Below are 19,493 nucleotides of genomic sequence, written 5' to 3'. Positions count from 1 at the left end.
CATACGATTACCAGCGACCAATCAGAGTACACCATCATTAGCATTAAAAAAGCACAAAACAAAAACCAAAGCATGTTGGAACACAGCCAGTTGGAACTGAACCATTATATCCAGGGTACTGCTAGAAGAACATGACCTATAGCCCTTTGTACCGATACTATCTTGGTTATTGCAACAAGGCTATAAAAGCCAGGCAGGATATATTTCCTCCTTAACATTCTCAACCTTTTAATCTCCATTGTCAATGCACTCGCTGCAGTTTTTTGTTGTTGCGAATGTTGGATTCGACAAAATAGGCTCATTGGCAAGCAGACGCAGTACAATTACCGTGACCCGTCTTCAATGGATGACAGAAGATTGCTTCGTTCGCTCCAAGTGGCGGTGATCATCCTGTGCTGGTTTGCTCCGAGCTACGATTGTCAGATCGCAACAAGCGGTAGGTGGCAATAACACGACACTATTTTTCTTCTTTTTTGTGCACGTCCGTGCTGTAGTTCATGTACTTTATAGCTAATGAGAAAAATGTGTACTAGTCTTGTTTGTGAAAAAAAATTGTTACCCTCTGTGAGTATCTGAATAAATGTAGTCAGAATATAGCCTAGACCTAAGTAATACCAAATCCAACATCGGTATCGATGCATTGTCCATACAGGACTCAAGAGGCAAGGACGTCACGCAATCGCTTCTCAAAAGTAGGGGGTGGGGGACATACCTTGACCAGCACTAATTCAAGCGCGAAACGCAAAGCCCTAACGAGTGGGGTTCGTGGCCCGCGTAAAGGGCCCCGAAAAAAATTGGGTTCTAGACGTTCTGGTGTGCGATCTGAGGCAATTTCTGACCACTAAACCATATTTTTGTTTAGCAAAAGATCATCTTTTAAACATCATTTTTGAGTTTGGAGTCATTGAATCAGCTATTCTGAGCTGTGGAATAAAAATGTAGGCTGTATTTTTATAACAAAAAAAGTGGGGGGGGGGGATGAGATGATACCACCTACTTTAAAAAGTAGGGGAACTTTCCCCCTCCCCTCGTCCCCCAACGATTGACGTCCAGGACTCGAGGACGAGACATGTTTAATGGCTCGAGCCTGTCACAACTTACAAGGGCTTGTTATAGGCTCTATAAGTTCTGGATCTCGCCAAGTTATGTGTGTTATTTTTGAATGAGGTACATGTGAAATGAGATAATTACCGCTTAATGTCGGAGTGGTAAAAAAAAAATACATTTTTGTATTTTGACTTCGCGAAGGGTTTTTAAAAGTCCCGCAGAGTTTGGCACTAATTTGCATTCGGGACGTGAATGCTTATTGCACAGTCCTTTGCATCATTTTGTATATTTTTTAATTTAAAAAAATGAAAGACTTGCAGGGGCTAGTACTTTTTAGGGATATCGTTCCACTTAATTATAGCATGTTTTGTGTCCATTGGTGCCAGAAAAAAAACAGATTGAAGATGGCTATAGAACTTGAATACGAATTGACTGATTTATGACACAAACATTTTCAATAATTAAAAGTGTTCTGTTGGATGGACATATTTTGATAATTCGGAGCATATTTTCCAATTTCAGCTTTTATTGATCTGGTTACAGTGATATAAAACTTAATTTATCAGTGAAACAGACGAAAGTGTGCAAAGTCTCGCCCCAAAACAACTATTGACCTTAATGTTCCCAGAAATGCAAAGGCGAATATATACACCGCAGCGTTCAATAATTAAACCTTCTTCTTCTCGGGTCATCACACCACTCCCGCCCAGGGTTGAGCACAGGATCTCGCTCGGGGGTTGAACTTCTCTAGGTCCTCGTGGGTGCAGGGTTCTGGCAGGTGGGGGCAGACCAGCAGGTGGTCCATGGACTGTTCAGCCCCACAGTCACATGCGGTTTCACCATCCTCATTATATCCCCATTTCTGCATCAGGGCTTTGCAGCGTCCGGTCCCTGTCCTCAGACGGTTAACACATGACCAGGTGGGCCATTTCTCACTTGAGCCTGCTGTTAGGGATTCCTTGGGGCTGAAGGAGAGCTTGTGTGGGCTTGTCTGGAGGTGATCAGACCAGAGGGTAATAGTCGGCGGTTACAGGCACTACCATCAAGTGGATCAACAGAGTGAAGGAAGCTGTGCCTTGATTTCAGTCTCTTTTTGGCTGGTTTGTGCTCGAAGAGAGGGTGTAAGGGGTCATTCTCCTGCTTACGCTTCTCCATCTGTGATGCGACTGCCCGTCTGATATATGGGGGAGCAATTCCAGCAATAATGAAACCTCATTCTTTGGTTTCAGCGGATGTAGCCCCGGACGAGGAAGCTAATCGAAAGCACCCATTATAGCGGTGATAGGAAATTCCTCTTTTGTTTGAAGTGATAGGAAACCAGGCACTTCTATTTCAAAACATGACTGGTGCTAGTATTTATCAATTAAATGGGCAAAAGAAATGGTACAATACATTGTATTGTAACGTGCGTCGCCTAGTCGATCCCTTGCCTCTCTGGCCCAGTCCGGATGGAGTTGAAGCACCTGCGGTTGGAGGCCACAGCACCAAGTGACGAACAGCACTCCCAAATCTGCTCCACCAGGGGAAAGCTCTAACTCAACTAGTGTTTGGGATTTAGGGGATTGGGTGGATTAAACTGTGGTTTTGGGTGGATTAGCCTGTGGTTTGGGTGGTTGACCGGTGGCTCTGGGTGGCTGACCGGTGGCTCAGGGTGGCTGACCAGTGGCTCAAGTGGCTCAAGTGGGGGAGACACCCTAATTAGCGACAATTAGACAATAAAACAGAGACAGGAGACTTCTTTGACTTCTTGTTCCACCAAGCGAAGAAGTGAGTTTATTCTCTTGCAGTCACACTGTGCCTTTTATAAGCCAACATGAACATATACATTCACATACAATAAATGCCCCTCATTACTAAAGTACACAGGGTGCCTCAACCAATGAAAATGCAGTATTGCTTAGTAGATGACTTAAGCCACGCCCACTAACAGCGCTGGCCAATTAGATGCTGATGTTCTAGCACGAGTGACTGGGCACTAAAGAAAAGTCACTATACTGTTCATGTTAATGTATAAAACGTATAGTTGATGATTCATCACAGTATACTTTTTTGGCAGAGCCCTATGATTGGGTGTTCGTGGCCAACTTGGACCCGCCTGCGATTTTCAAAGCACCGGCAGACACCTTTGAGTTCACCGCTATCCCTAACCTTGAAGATGACCTCAGCCGGCCCGTTGCCATTGATTACGACCCTGTGGATGGCATGGTGTACTGGACAGATGTCACACGTTCGACCATCAGTCGTGCCTCCGTGGATGGGACCGACGTGTTAGTGCTCGTGTCGGATCTCCGTTGTAAGTACCTTCTAGGTTTTGTAAAATAATTTTGATATATCGACAGTCTTTATTCGATCTTTGGTCCCGGGTCATGGCTCCAGGTCCTGGGTCGTGCGTCCTGTGTCACGGGTCTTGTCTCCTGCTCTATGGAACCTGGTCACAGGATTCTGGGTCATGGGACCTGGGTCATGGGACCTGGGTCACGGGAACTGGGTCATGGAACCTGGGTCATGGGACCTGTGTCATGGGACCTGGGTCATAGGACCTGGGTCATGTGACCTGGGTCATGGGACCTGGGTCCTAGGACCTGAGTCTTGGTAACTCGGTCCTGGCTCATGTGTCCTTGCTCGCTGGTTCTGAGTCATGGGTCAAAGGACCTAGGCCTTTTTTCGCATGGCTCCCTTGTACTGGGTCCTATGTCATGGGACTATGGTCATGATACCTGGGTCCTTGGTCCTGGGTCTTGGGTTCGATCTGGCCCCTGGGTCCTCTTTCCTGGGTCAAGCAGGGCCTGGGTCCTAGGTGGCTACTTGGTCCTGGGTCCTGGTTTTGGGCGCCGGGATGCTGGATGCTGTATGTTGGGTCCTGGGTCCGTGGTCTTTGGTCCTGGGTTTTAGGTTCTGCTATTTTGGTCTTCGGTCTTTGGTCCTGCATGATACTGGCCATGTTTTTAATGTTCGTACATTTTATTGTTTTCTAGCCCCTGTAGGACTTTGTCTTGACGTTGTGAATCGCAAGATGTACTGGACCGATGAAGACAGTTATCTGATTGAGAAAGCTACCATGGATGGCCTTCATCGATCTGTGGTCATCAACCTAAGCGCATATGAGGACCGTAAACCCAGAGCAATTGTTGTTGATACCAGATCCAGGTAACGTCTTGACCAAATTTTCTAACGAGAAACCCTCAATAAGGGAAAGGCATTTTATAGATGCAATGGTTCCCCGAACTTTTGAGTAATTTATAGAGAAAAGTGAACGACCTTAGATAGCCTATACTAACATATAACCAATGTACGTAGCTATTGCGTGGCTCTCAGTTAATGTTGTGGTTAAGATTTGTATACGAAGTTTGCAACACTGCTCGCTTATCCCTAAAAGGGCCGGGTTATTTTTACCATCTCTCAGCCGGGGGCGGATTCCCTAAGATCTCGGTCATTGAGTGATGAACAATTTTGAAACTCAGTACATGCATAAAGCAACTCTTCCTAAACATACCCAAGAAATTTCATGACCATAGTTCAAAAAGGTTTTGGAATTATGGCTTATTAATTATTCAAATGTACGAATGGCAATTCTGCTCTGTATACACGACGTATATGGGAAAATTCAGTTTTCACGAAAAACTACGCGGCAACCAATGGTCCGATTTTTGTGTTTTTGGTATCAAAAGATGTGCAAAGCTCGAGGCTAAAAAGTCATAACAGCTCGGGTCGCGAAAATTTTTTTCGCTATCGCGGAAAATGTTGAACGGGGGGGGGGGGGGGCGGATTCCCCCCGGCCCCTTTAGGGTTATAATGACCAAACAGCGAGAAGATAAAAAAGGCTGAAATCTCTGAGGCCCCTCACGTCTGTTTCACGGTTGATGACCCGGACGTAGCTCTAACTAGAGAAGATTGGCGTGTGGCCAGTGAAGTGTGGCTGCATGGGAACCTGTCGCCAATGCACACAAATGGCGCAGCAAAAATCATCGCTTACAATAACATAATCTACTTAAAAGAGCGAAATTATTGGAAATTAGCTATTCCTATGATTTTTGAAAGGGGATCGATGGCTGCGAGACAGGATGTCAGATGATTGGTCCAAGTTTTCCGAATTCATCAAGGCAAAACAATTAATCAACCAGTTTCCCATATTACAACCTTTTTATAGTCACCTTTATTGGACCATCTGGGGCAGTGCACCGATGATTGAGCGAGCGGACGTCAACGGGGGGTCGCGCAAGGTCATAGTCGACACCGATCTGAACCTACCGAACGGCTTAGCTTTGGATACGAGCAGTATGTACAAAGTCATAAGTAAAAAAAAACAATTTGTGGTGAACCGATCTTAAGAGTATCCTTTTTTTCAAGTAGGTTTTTTTTTACATTACATATCGACAGGTGTGTAAGACTGCAACATATTTTCAAGCTTCTTGCGTTCCAATTTGTACACGTGTAATTATCATGCACTAGTTCGACAGTCTAGAAAAAGGCGAGTCATCTCTATTTGAAATTCCTGATATCGATGGCGTCATCATGACGAAACAGCCTTACTTTAAAACCTTGTAAAGAAGAGACGTCATCCTGACGTCATTTTATATAAACCCCAAGATTCGTAAAGATCGAACTGTCATGCACCCGTAAATGACAATCAGAGCTTTCACGCGAACTTTTTTTATTTAAAAAAAATGAACATTACCAAAACAAGATTTAGTGTTTTTTGATAAAAATACCACCCGATGCCTGTGCAACATTTGAAGGGTTTTTTTTTGCGAATGGGCGTGTCGATGCCTGTCACTTTGTGCCAGCAAGCGAGACACTAAAACGTTCTCATAAACAAATGTTTAAAAAAAGAACTTCATGACAAGCTGCTAGCTGGTAGGAACTTTTTAATTATATTTTCCTTTTTTCTTCTCCTCAAAGGTTCAGATGGGAGATTGTATTGGTGTGACGCGAGGCTTGAACGGATCGAGTCTGTCGATTTAGACGGTGGGTCACGCCAAGTCCACGCCAATATCGATGGCATCGTTCCTTTCGATATTTGGTTCTACCGGGGCGACGTGTACTGGTCCGACTGGCGCTACTTGAAGCTCGTCCACATGCAATTCAGCCCTGTGAGGGCAGCCCTTATTGGGTCCTTGAGCTTTCAAAAAGCAGGGGGGCTTCATATTCACAAAGGTAAAAAACAAAGAAAAATCTGTATCGAGTGGAGGCTGTGTCATATTTAAAGGTTGGGTAGTCGATAAGAGTCGGTAGGAGATCCATGAGATATTTGAAAGTTCGCAAACTAGTTACCGAGGCGAAGACGATGGAACTTGTTTTGGCCTAAGCCCTGGATCACTGGAGTGATCACTTGTGATTGCTGGACACATGAAGCGATTTATGAAGATCATGGGTTCTGAGGGTTTTAAGGAAGACCTCTAAGGTAAGAATATGTAATCTGCAAAATTTCCTGTAGGAAGCTAAATCATCCAATACCTTTTGCTTGTTTTACCCTGTTTTTAGACACTTCATTGGATCATACTTGTGTGGATTCAACACCTTGCGGAGGAGGCGAACGCTGCCGCCAGTTCCGGAGCAACCACCAGTGTGTGTGCAAAGACGGTCTGGCCGGAGTTTTTTGCCAGAAAGGTAAATTAAAGAGTTTACCCATCTTCGCAGATTTTTAATTTTTTTTGGCTTCAAGACAAAATTTTGTCGAAACGTTTACAGATGTTCGTTAAATACTTGTCTGTGCATGACGCGTTTGTGTGAGTGTACATGTTTAGTTCATCACAGGATAAGTTTAGGTATATTTAGTTTCCAGCGAATAACCTTCGACAAATTAAAGTTTCATTTTCATCTTGGAGTGGGGATCGTCTAGAAGCACATTTTGGGATAAAGATGATCCCAAGTATAACATTAACTTAAACCAAGGGATTTAAGCAAGATTTTAAGACACTTTGAAATTAAGTGAGGTGCTAGTATCTGTCTTGATACCTTACTTTATATATGTTTCAAAATTTCAAATGATCATTGCTATTGTGTTTGATGTCATGCAGACAACCCATGCTCGGACACATCTTGTTTCAATGGAGGGGTGTGCCTCCAGTCATCGCGGATGACAGGTGGCTTTTTCTGCCAGTGTAGTGAAAGATACACAGGGACTTACTGTGAGAGATTCGGTAGGTCAATCATGTCGAAAATCAAGCAATCGTACGGCTGACCTTTTCCATTTTCATAAGCGGCTGTTCAAGCTTTTTGATGTTTTAGAAGACATGAATGACCAATCAAAAATGAAATTATATACTCGAAGGTCTAGGGTATTTAAAGATGAATGAGGATTGGTTACTTCACATGTGGGTTGAAAACCCGTAGCTGGGAACTTGCTGGTATGGGTTAAGTGTATACGTATTGAAATAAACTCAAATGTACAAGTTTTCCGGGGTTACATTACTGCAGGTTTGAGGATTGAGTGCTACAAATGGACACGAGTTAAATTGACATTTTGTGGCCTCACCCAGATATAGTCGTTCCATTTCATTTACTGCCATTCTGTGTTCAGTGCACATTTGCAGAAGTAATCCGTGTTTGAATGGTGGGATATGTGTGGACGAACAACCATCAGAGAGTTTCCGATGTGAGTGCACTGTTGGCTTCATTGGCGAAACCTGTGACAGAAAAAGCAGTGAGTAATTGCTTTATCGTATTTTATAGATATGCACAGAAGCAGCCAGGAATGGACCGATCCAGTAAGCTCCGCCCAGTGCCCACATGGGCAATTAACACGTGCTCCACTCCCATATGCCAAGCTGCATTTTCCTTCCGCGCGCATCATACGCGCGTTCACGCATGTCGGACTTTAGTACACGCACGTCGGACATAAATCACAGCTGTGATTGGTCAGAACACCATGGGGCTCACTGGATCGGTCCAATGTCTCCAAATTAACTCGCCAAAAAAACATGTTTTGCTCTGTTTGTGCCTGTTTTCCAACACCTTATGCCACTATACGCCTGGTGTGCAATTTTCCAAAACTGGTCTTCGTCTCCAGCTCATGGTCTTTAGAATCTTGGCTATGATGTAAGGGACATGTAATACATTTGCCTATAGTTGCAGTGATTCCGATATAGTAAATCCTAGTCCTGCAAGAAGAAGGTCAAAGTTTTGAATTTAGAATGTATTGCTCATTTGAATGTGGCAGTAAAGGCTTTTTAACCATTCTGGTGCAGGAAAAGAATCCGAGACATAAAGTCGACGGTGACAATCCGCACATTAAGGGTGTTTTTGTTCTTTTCACTTTTTGGAAGATCCCTATGATTTGGCATTTGTGGCCAACTTGGACCCCCCAGGGATTTTCGTAGCCCCTACAGACACCTTCAATTTCACCCTCATCCCTGGCCTTGAAGATGACCTCAGCCGGCCCGTTGCCATTGACTACGACCCTGTGGATGGCATGGTGTACTGGACAGACGTCCAGCGCAAAAGCATCAGTCGTGCCTTGTTGGATGGAACCGGCGTCACAGTTCTTGTAACTGGTCTTCTGAGTAAGTTGGCTTTCAAATTTTTGAGATTCTAAAGAAGATAAAGACGTAAAGAACGATCATAGTGACACACTGAGCATGGAATTGGTCGCAAAATTTAATTAACATCGGGCAAAATTATACAGACCTTAAACTGATCAAATTTGGAGATTCTTCGTAGATTAACCACCCACATACTGCAAAAACTGCGCAGATTAACCATCCCAAACTGCAATTAAACACTTTTCTAAATACTTTCTGGCTTTCAGTTTGTAAACACGTTTAAATACTAAACATGTTTAGAGTAAGGATGGATAGTGTTTAGCCATTGAACATTGGTGTTTAGGAATTGGATACGTAATGTTTAGCTGCTAAACATGTTTACAAAGTGATAGCAAGATTGTGTTTAATTGCTAAACATCTGTTTGCCATCGTAGAGAAACGTTCTATATTGAAAATAAGCAAAACAAAGTATACCACCTTCTGCGGATTCGTAGATGTTAGAAATTGAAGATTTTTTTTCAAAATGTTTCCTCTTTGTTAATTGGACCCAGTGGGCCAGCGTGCAGTCCTCTTCGCCATGCGTGGCTTGTTCTTCTTTTTTTGGCAGTTCCAGATGGTCTCGGCTTGGATGTTGACAACCGTGTTATGTATTGGACTGATGACGGCACTGATCTGATTGAGCGAGCTACCATGGACGGGAAGGACAGAGCTGTGGTCATTAACCTGAGGAATGAGTCCATCGACGAAGTGAAGCCTCGAGCAATCGTCGTCGATACCATTCATAAGTAATATCATTCGGCAACCTCTTTATGCCCTGAGCGAATGGTCATTTAAGGACTAAGACATTTTTATGATGATGAATCGATGGTGTTTCTCAAGAGGTGAACATCATAGGGGTAGAAGGGGAGAAAAGTGCTCCATTTGACATTTTTCATTTTCTCATATTATAAAAAAATAAGGTTATAATACCCACAATTGAACATTGGTTTCTTATTTCCTTGCAATGTTTCCGTAGCCACTTGTACTGGACTGACTGGGGCAGCTATCCGAAGATTGAACGGGCAAACACTGATGGTTCATCTCGTATCGTTCTGGTGGATACTGGACTACAACACCCGAACGGAGTTGCTCTGGATTTCGACGGTACGCTGTGCCAAATAATTGAGATGGCTTTAATAAATTGTAAGGCAGAAAGTGACCCGGAGTCAGAGTTCTAATGATACATCTCAGGGTCAAAATGACAATTGTCTGGGTCAATATGACAACTGTCTGGGTCAAAATGATAATTTTGTGGGTCGAAATTACAAGTTTCTGGGTCAAAATGAATCGGAAATGTTCCGGAGAAGTCTAATTTTGATCCGGAAGAGTGTTAGTTGACCCGGAAGGTTATCTGGTCAATTTTATCGACCCGGACTCCAGGCAAAGTCCGACCCGGACGTTTTTGAGGTGTAATATCAAAACAATTGTGAATAGGAAAACAGACATTGTTTCTGGTTACACATGTCGTTATTTAGGAGGACGGATGTATTGGTGCGATGCTGCGTTGGACCTGATCGAGTCAACCGACCTGCTGGGCGACGACCGGCGCGTTCACGCTGACCTAAACACCGACAAGATCCATCCATTCGACATCTGGTTCTACCGGGGAAGGGTTTACTGGACTGACTGGCGTTTCAAACGAATCCTCCGTATAGTTTTTGAGCCTAAGACTGAGGTTACTTTCTTCGGATCGATCAACTTCTTGAGAGCCGGGGGCTTGCACATTTATACAGGTAATCACAAAACAGCTGTACTCGAGCAATCAACAGTGGTGGCCATCATCAGGAGTGTGGTCCAGTGGTTACGGTGTGTTCGAATCGTGTGTCGTTGAACATGCATGGTTCGAATCCTGGCGGGGAACATGTTGCTTTTGTGCTTGGGCAAGGCACTTTACTACGATTGCCCCTCTCCACCCAAGTATAGTAAATGGGTACCTGGTAGGAAGAAATTCCTTCAATGCTTGAGCGCCGTAATGGCAGCCGTGCTAAAGCCAGGGTAATAAAAGAGCACCAGGAGCGTCACTTCGTGACGGACATGTGCGCTATACAAGAAGCTATTATTGTTATTATCAATAAGCTGGACCTAAGTGATACAAACCATCACAAGTCAATCACACGTCACCCAAGCGGGAAAAAAAAAATTATCTCTCGCCTGCTGACGTTAGAAAGCAAAACTAGATAGATAGATAGATAAATGAGATTAATTTATAGTTCAAATTGTCTTCTTCTTTATCTGCAGACCATTCGACAGGTCACGAATGCAACGATCCAGCGACATGCCAAGAGGGGGAACGATGTCGTCAATACAAGACAACCCATGAATGCGTGTGTAAGGATGGATTGGCCGGCGCTGCCTGCGAACTAGGTGAGTAATACCTCATCTGTAAACAACATGTCGTTAACGGGTTGTGCAGTTAGGCCTTGGTTACGCTTTGAGGTGTTCTTATCAACCGCTTGCTTTTAATGCACGTTTTAAATTCAAAATGATCATTATTGTGTTTTAACGTACAGACAACCTATGTGCATCATCACCTTGCGAGAATGGAGGGACATGTTCCCGGTCGGCAAGCAGAGATGATGATTTCTTCTGTCAGTGCCCCAACAGATATTCTGGAAAACGTTGTGAAACATTTGGTAGGTAAACAAACACTATTGAGTTCCCTTATCATTCATCGTCCACCTATGCACCAATTAGGCCCATTTTCATCTTCTCCTCACCTCACCTCATCACCTATATCCTCTTCGCGCCCGGTGGCCCAGACGGCTGCAAGGCTGTCCCTCTACAGTGTTCTGTCACAAGAGGCTTGGCTCCCTGACTTTCACCCAGGTTCTTTCTCTCCTTTTTCACTGTAAGCCGCCATATTGTCTTCAGGCGCATAACTTTCCTTTTGTCTTCTGCGGAGCAAAGAAAATTGCTTCCATGCAGTGACTCCTGCAGTCTGAGTACACGTCCGATCCATTTCCGACTCCTTAACACTACTTCATGGCTCATACGATTCAGTTTTGCTTTCTAAGAGTATGCCTTCATTTGAAATTACTTTCTTTTGCAAAGGAAAATTGGTGCTTTTCATCCCACTTATAAAGCCTTTGCAATGTTTTTTTATAACGTCACATTTTTGGTTACTCATCATCAGAACAACAAAAGCAAAACGTCTCTTCCTCACGAGCCAATTGTGAGAATTATAACGACTGTGTTTATAAATTTATCTCTGCAGTGCCCCCGTGCGATAGTAGCCCCTGTATGCACGCAGGGACTTGTCTTGACGAGCTTCCGGACAGCTTCCACTGTGAATGCTCGCCCGGCTACGTCGGTACACAATGTGAAGACGAAAGCAGTAAGAACACTAGTCAACCTTTTTTTTATACACTTGAAGCAATTTAGGTCGTGTTTATTAAGGTCACTTAAAACATCCATCAACTTTTTCGTCAGTTAGTTCTTTAAAGTTTTTTGGAAATGTTGTAAGTTTTGTTGGTCCCAGATGGCCAGCCTATAGACCTTTACCATGCTGCCACCATTTTAGTCATGTTGCCAGTATCCAATAACAGTAGTGAATGATATTTCCAGCCTCGCTTTGGTTACGTTGATTTGAATGGGAAAAAAATCAAGATGGCCGCAACGTGATAATGTTCTATAGGGTCCTCTGGGTACCTTTCTCAGTAGCATTTGTAAAATAGACTTGCTAAAGCCTCGGCTTGACCCAAAAATTTGACTCTGGGACATCTGTATACTATATCCGCTCCGTTCACAAGTACCCCCTCACCGGCAAAGAAAGTACAGTTGGGGTGACCGAACGACGCCAGCAGGCGGCCACTGCGTGTACATAGTACAAATCCCCTGGTGTACGTGCATCACACGAAGGAACAGTGCGGCGCGTCAACCAGCGACATTTGTGTGTCCCGGCTATGGGACATCGTTGCTAGGAAAAAGGGCGCCCTCTTTCGTTGGCGCACGGAGCCATAGGGATTTTTACCTAGACTTGTATTCATCTATTGAATAAAATTAGGCCTAAACTTATTTCCGTTTTATCTTCTTCTGTTTTTTAACCACAGAACCCTACGACTTGGCATTTGTGGCCAACCTCAGTCCTCCAGGGATTTATGTCGCCCCTACAGACACCTTCAACTTCACCCTCATCCCTGACCTTGACGATAAACTTGGAAGACCCGTTGCCATTGACTACGATCCCGTGGATGGCACTGTGTACTGGACAGACGTCAGGCAGGGCACCATCAGTCGGGCGTTCCTTGACGGGACAGGCGTTCTGATTCTCGTCTCTGGTCTCAAAGGTAAGTAACCTCTGAGTGTAGCCCACGTTTGGGGGCTTAAAATTCCGAACAAGATTGCAATCAAAAAGGGACTACATCCCAAACAAGTAAGCTTTCAAAATTGTGTCCGCCACTTTAAGTACGAAGGAATGAGATTTTCACCAGAACAATGTCCACATTCCGAGGCACTTACATGAAGCACAAGTGAGTTAATGCAGCTGTAGATTTTATGTGGTTTGGGACATGATTTGGACAAACACGTACTGCCGAAATTACATTTCCCCTTTCAGTTTGAATCACAAAAACTATCCACAGACTTACTAGCGTTTGCAATTTTCAACCAAAGTATAGTGATCCTCTGTGAGTGTTGAAAAACCAAAAGGTTCTGATCGATTCATCAGATGGAATTTTGCGTCGGGGTGATGTAAATCAATATAAGATTTTGCCCTTAGCTCTGACCGAGCTAAAACCCCTACCTTTGGTCCTTCATGATTCATCGGTAAACAAAGACCAAACTATTGCTCGGGTCAGTTTAAGGTATTGTCTTACAACTTCAACCAGTTGGATACCTGCTGGTCTAATGGTTTCAAGCTTATAGGTGTTACACGTGACAGAGAAGATAAGCTTGCATGTACCTTATCGTTGAGGGTTTTCAACTGCTTTGCAGGCCCGGACGGACTGAGTCTTGACTCAGAGAATCGTGTGATGTATTGGACTGATGGAGGAAGTGACCTGATTGAGAAAGCTACCATGGATGGCCAAGAAAGATCTGTCATTCTCAACCTGACGGACCATTCCGTTCAAGAAGTGCTTCCAAGAGCTATCCTAGTGGATTCTACACATGGGTAAGGGCCCGTCTCAATACATATCTAGTACTTTCTTTCGGCTTTCGAAAGACGGGTTTAAGTTGGCATTTGACACATTCCCTCGGGCCAGAAAATGATTTCACATGCATTCGTCTCATTCCAGCCATCTCTACTGGACTGAATTAGGCAGCTCACCCAAGATCGAACGAGCGAACACCGACGGAACATCACGACAAGTTCTGGTTGACACTGGCTTGAAGTGGCCAAGTGGTCTGGCACTGGATATGGAGGGTAAGGCGTCCTCTCATATGGGACAAATATTGTCGAAACATTAATACATCCAATATTGTCACATCGTATTGGGTGTTAGTTGCGAAATCCCGATCAACTGCCTGTGATGAAGTTAGTACGAGGAAATTCTGGGTGCGTCATTGGGGAATCTTGCCACAAAACCTTGCGAATACAGTGGAACGTCGCTATAATGACACCGCTATACCGAACATTCGACCGGTTATACCGAACATCGTCTTAGGTATAGTAAGCTCAAAAAACATGTGCAATTACATAATTCAATAGTCGGCACTTGTTTAAAGTCGTCTTTCAGTAACTACCAGGCCTAGGACGTGCAGGGTGAAGTTCTGAAGGGCGTTATTTATTAAAAAGCGAGTACCGGAGCACCGGCAGCTTAAAATTGCTATACCGAACGATCGCTATTACGAACAATTTTGTGGATCCTGCAATATAAAATATTCGTTATAGCGGCGTTTCAGTGTAATAACAACTTGCCTATTGTAGCCTATTGCGGATTACGCCGGATATTAAGTTGTTCGGTTCATCATTTAGGAGGACGGATGTATTGGTGCGATGCCGGATTGGACCAGATCGAGTCAACCGACTTACTGGGCGACGACCGGAGCGTTCACGCTGAGCTAGCCACAAGCAAGATCCATCCATTCGACATCTGGTTCTACCGGGGAAGGGTGTACTGGACTGACTGGCGTTTCACACAAATCCTCCGTATGGACTTCCTCCCCGGTGATGAGGTGCATGGTTACGGGTCGGAAACCTTCGCCAGAGCTGGGGGCTTACACATCCACAGTGGTAAGTCTTTTAGAATAAAGAAGTGTCTTTATTTCAACTTTGGACAATGTCACGCGAGGTAACTTTATCCAGACAGCCTCCAAAAAAAGAAAAAACAAAACTCAAGTACAAGTGTTTTTTGATAGTCGACAGTATTTTTGTGGTTTGTTACCTCCACGTTTTCACGCAAGAAACTCCTGAGTTCAGTTAAGAACGAAATCGAATATTATGTACCAATAATCGTATTTTGACAGCAGTTAAGTAAATGAAATCAAATTGCTTTCTCTCAGACGGCTTTAGTGATCACACCTGTCTGGATTCGACGCCTTGCGGGGACGGCGAACGCTGTCGTCAGTTTCAGGGCCACCATCAGTGTGTCTGTAAGGATGGCTTAGCCGGAGCTAGCTGCAAGCTAGGTATACTCTAAAAAGTCCCAAGTCAGATTCATCTCGGATTTCCTGTTTTTTTTCCTTATACTTTTTGGGGATACTTTGCTGGGTACAAATGACACTTTTGCCAAGGTTTCTGGGCCACAACGATCCGGAAAGTTATCCATGTGTTAGGTTTGAACTGGGCACCGTTCAGAGTTGGGCACCGTTTGAATACCGGCGATTCCCAATACAGTGCGCCACCAAGAGGTTACCACGGAGAGTCCATTTTTCGCAGTGCATTGTGGGAGACAGTCGACCAATTTGCCACGGCGGGACATTTTTGTCCGGTCAATATAGGTTTGTAAGCGTGATTCGTGTTATATCGTTTTCTTTTTCTTTTCTTTTTGTCAACATGTGGGGTTTTTTTTTTTGGTGAGGCGGAAGAATGCTCGGCCTCGATCTATCAAAATTTTCTCTTGATGTTGTCTACTGACAAGTTGTTACAGTTGCAGCAATTCGGTCATATTTTTGTCGACCGTAAACTTTGACTCTCCGTGGCAAACTCTTGGTGGCGCACTGCATTGAAAATCGCCCGTTTTGCTGTGACTGGAAATTACACACGCGCATATCGACGCGGCTGTGGCCACACCCTTATACCCGTGTGTTATTTCCAAATAATTCCGGTACGGCCTTATTCTAAATCTTGAGTATGTGCCCGTGTTTTGTAGCTAATCCTTGCGGGGCATCCTCGTGCAGCCTTTCTGGGACATGCTACCGGTCGGCTAGTGCCAATGACGGCTATTTCTGCCAGTGTCTGGACCGGTACTCCGGAACCGACTGCGAAAACTATGGTGAGTAAAAAAAACCATATAGATACAAAATACATCTTATATCATAGCGCCATAAATGTGGCCTATTTACTGGACTAAGGCCACACATCCACATGTACAAAAACGTGTCACACTTTGCCAAATTTTGATTTTCGCATTTAGGCTTAGTTTGTAGGGTTTTTTTGCTTTAGAAGCAAACTCACCCTCTTTATTAGCCCCATAAATGTGGCCTATTAACTGGACTGCCTCCGTAAACATAGGCCACACATCCACATGTACAAAAAGGTGTCGCACTTTGCCAAATTTTGATTTTCGCATTTAGGCTTAGTTTGTAGTTTTTTTTGCTTTAGAAGCATACTCACCCTCTTTATAGGCTAATCAGAAAGTGCTGCCTTTTTCAGATGTATATTTTTTTGTGAAATTTCCTGATTCATTTTTACACGTTTGCGTATCAAAATTTCAACCTGAAATTTCACAAAAAGTAGACATCTGAAAAAGGCAGCACTTTCTGACTAGCCTATAAAGAGGGTGAGTATGCTTCTAAAGCAAAAAAACCTTCAAACTAAGCCTAAATGTGAAAATCAAAATTTGGCAAAGTGCGACACGTTTTTGTACGGATGTGTGGCCTATGTTTACGGAGGCAGTCCAGTAAATAGGCCATATTTATGGGGCTACTTATATCATTGAAGCTTTTCATTACTATAACAGATTAAATGTTTCAAATTGCTGACGTCGTTGGCATCTTCAATTTGGGCGTTATGCCTGACTGCAAGGCATTCTTTACGGGTTTAAGGCTTCTGACTAGCGCCCTTTAAACAAGACATTACGCAAACTGAGGAACCGCCATCAAAGGGCTGTTTAGCCCAGCTGGTATTCCGAATGTCGCAGTTTAATCCCCTCTCCAGTCAATTTCTTTCTTCAATTGTACTAATAATTAAAGAGGTTGTGGAATGCTCGAAGACATTTCCGTCATTTTTTTGGTATATGTAGCCTAAGGTGTGATGATATAAAAACGACTATTGTTTCTGTCATAAAATGAGTACAAAGGGTACTTTTGAGAGCTGTTTTTCAAGTCCTGTCATGCCTGTTTCGACCCGAACGTGCAATTTGTATAACTCCCGATGCAGAGTAGCATAAACGAGTCCTGTTTATTACGTCACGATTTACTGTGTTTTGTTTGCTGCCCGCAACGACGACCTTTACACAAATTGCACGTTCGGGTCGAAACAGGACCTGAAAAATAGCTCTCAAAAGTACCCTTTGTACTCATTTCATGACAGAAACAATAGTCGTTTTTATTTCATCACACCTTAGGCTACATATACCCAAAAAATGACGGAAATGTCTTCGAGCATTCCACAACCTCTTTAAAACAAAATAGTAGTCCAATTCGTCATCAGATGAGATCCCAGACTTTCAATCCAATCAAAACATCCACTGCGTGACGACAAAATGTATTCCCCTCGTCCGGCTTTGCACTAGCACTGAGAAGATACCAAATGTCTTGGCTATTTTAATAGATTCTGTGTGTGTCTTTGTTGATATTTTTACCGTTCTGCAGAAAAACCGAATCAACTGAACATCCAACTGCCACCTCTCGGTGAAAATGACAAAGTGGGCAATGATTCTTAAAATGACCCGGTAAAGTTAACACTTTTCCCCGTACGGCTTTTGACAGTGATGGATTGACATGAAGCAGTGTTGAAGCTAATGAGACATTCCTTTAAAACTAAAACTATCAGAAACAGTTATCCAAATACACAGATGAGCTTAATGATTTCACAGTCTTACGAGGCATTTAAGCTGAATGAGTTGGAGAGTTTTCTTTTATATGCTTGAAGCATTAGTAATGAGTGTTTGGATTTGTTTTTACGTAGCTGGTAAGTGAAGTTATAAGACTATGAACGCTTTGAAAAGAAAAAAACTTATTAACATTAATGCAGGCAAAGAAATATAGCCACAAAATGTGCAAATGTGTCTTTTTACATCGCAAATGATCGAGTGATTTGATGAGGAGGTCTTAGTTGTTATCTTTCCATTTAGTCAATATTGCATGGGACAATATTACATATTACATATTGCGACAATATAGCATATCACATTGCGACAATATAATGTTACAAATTGCGACAATATAGCATATCACATTGCGACAATATAATGTTACAAATTGCAAATATTACACAGAATTTAAAATATGGTTTAATTAAATTGTTTTTGGAAAGACAGGATAACGTAGGCCTAACCCACACTTTGTAGCTCTAGTCGGCCTACTGGTGCCCAGAAATTCGGCATTGTCGCAAAATGTCGGTGGTTGATGATTGCATACAGGCTTTAATTAAGGTGACAATGTACAACTCCAAATTAAGCTTCTGCGTCTAGTGTTTGATTAAAGTTTTGTCAATTAAGGTATCTAAAACCACGAGAACATACACAGGTGAAAGCTTTGTACGGATTAATATGTTGAAAATGAATAAGCTCATAGTATAGGTACGTTCGTGCTGTTGAAATCAATACCTAAACCTTACTGGCTGTGCAGCTGGAATGTTTTTGTCGTAAGCCTAGGGCCTATATTTTATAAAATGTTATGATACATACATGTATACACAGAAGTCCAGTATAAACGAAGTCAACTGTATGCATGAATTTAATGTGAGTGATGCTTTCAAATTCTTGTGACGTAATGTTAACCATTTGTTGCATATGCGTATTCACATACAGCGCAGTGTACTACAAGATTGCATACCCGTACACTCGGGCTAAAAGGGCCCAGTGGCGATCCAGTGGGGGGGGGGGGGGGGGCAACTCCTCCCCCACCCCGTCGGCATTATGGCGTCATAAAATAATAACAAGTGTTTTTTCAGACGGTTTTAAGACGGTTCGGACGTCGATACAGTTAATTTCCCCGCCCCCTTTCCCCTCCCCGGCATAAAAAAGCTGAATACGCTACTAGCTAAGTAGAGCCTAATTTGAATGTATGAAAATCACCATAAACACACCACGACACTTTTAGATACACAGTTTGCATGGTCGACATTTTTTAAGTAGGATTGGTTGTTGTTTTTTGGTGTTTTGTTGCTTCCTGCTGAATGTGCTAATAAAGGCGGTAAAGATCAGTTGGAATCCTGACTCGAGGTCATAATGTTTTCTAAATTGATGATTTGGGAGTTTAAAAGGTTCCCACTATCACAAGGTTTTATTTCAATAATTGTACATGTATATGCTTAGAGTAGTCTGCGAGTGTGTCATAGTGGTTAGGGTTTGCGACTCATATACAGAGGGAGGGGCAGGAGTTCAAATCCAGCTGCATGTCATTGTTGTGTCCTTGAGCAAGCCACTTCATCCCATGCACTTGTCTCTCTTAAGCCACTCCAACGGTAACCTGCGATGGACTGGCATCCCATCCAGAGTGAATAAATCTATTCTCAGTCGTTTCATGCTACTGAAACCAGAGATAAACGCCGGTCTGATGAGCCACATTGGCTGATTGCTCAAACTTTTGCATTTTTTTTACTCCAACTTGAAGCAAATAATGCATGTTGCCAGAAACATCTACACACTAGGCACAATGAGT

The 19,493-nt window shown here is 43.3% G+C and overlaps 1 protein-coding gene across 1 annotated transcript; it reads left to right on the top strand.

Annotated features, from left to right (window-relative positions):
- The first annotated feature begins 129 nt into the window (after positions 1 to 129).
- Positions 130 to 19,042, top strand: LOC119724698 (low-density lipoprotein receptor-related protein 4-like). The gene is made up of 22 exons (XM_038195870.1): positions 130 to 436; positions 3,104 to 3,340; positions 4,023 to 4,194; positions 5,195 to 5,322; positions 5,947 to 6,201; positions 6,529 to 6,654; positions 7,065 to 7,187; positions 7,568 to 7,690; positions 8,313 to 8,549; positions 9,136 to 9,313; positions 9,544 to 9,671; positions 10,043 to 10,300; positions 10,806 to 10,931; positions 11,078 to 11,200; positions 11,782 to 11,901; positions 12,617 to 12,853; positions 13,500 to 13,677; positions 13,802 to 13,929; positions 14,482 to 14,739; positions 15,009 to 15,134; positions 15,818 to 15,940; positions 17,481 to 19,042. Exons 1-22 carry the CDS (start codon positions 343 to 345, stop codon positions 17,549 to 17,551), a joined length of 3,549 nt encoding a protein of 1,182 aa, XP_038051798.1. The 5' UTR covers positions 130 to 342; the 3' UTR covers positions 17,552 to 19,042.
- The last annotated feature ends 451 nt before the right edge of the window (positions 19,043 to 19,493 follow it).

The sequence above is a fragment of the Patiria miniata genome, unplaced genomic scaffold (assembly GCF_015706575.1).
Source record: "Patiria miniata isolate m_02_andy unplaced genomic scaffold, ASM1570657v1 HiC_scaffold_18, whole genome shotgun sequence".
Classification (NCBI taxonomy): domain Eukaryota; kingdom Metazoa; phylum Echinodermata; class Asteroidea; order Valvatida; family Asterinidae; genus Patiria; species Patiria miniata.
Note: the sequence above shows the minus strand (reverse complement) of the source record. Positions and strands in the feature narration are given on the sequence as shown.

Excerpts from the sequence above, each read along its gene's own strand:
- LOC119724698 (XM_038195870.1), top strand. The coding sequence starts at position 343 with ATGGATGACAGAAGATTGCTTCGTTCGCTCCAAGTGGCGGTGATCATC. Across the intron at positions 6,202-6,528 it reads GGGGCTTCATATTCACAAAG|ACACTTCATTGGATCATACT; the intron begins GTAAAAAACAAA and ends CCCTGTTTTTAG. Across the intron at positions 6,655-7,064 it reads CGGAGTTTTTTGCCAGAAAG|ACAACCCATGCTCGGACACA; the intron begins GTAAATTAAAGA and ends GATGTCATGCAG.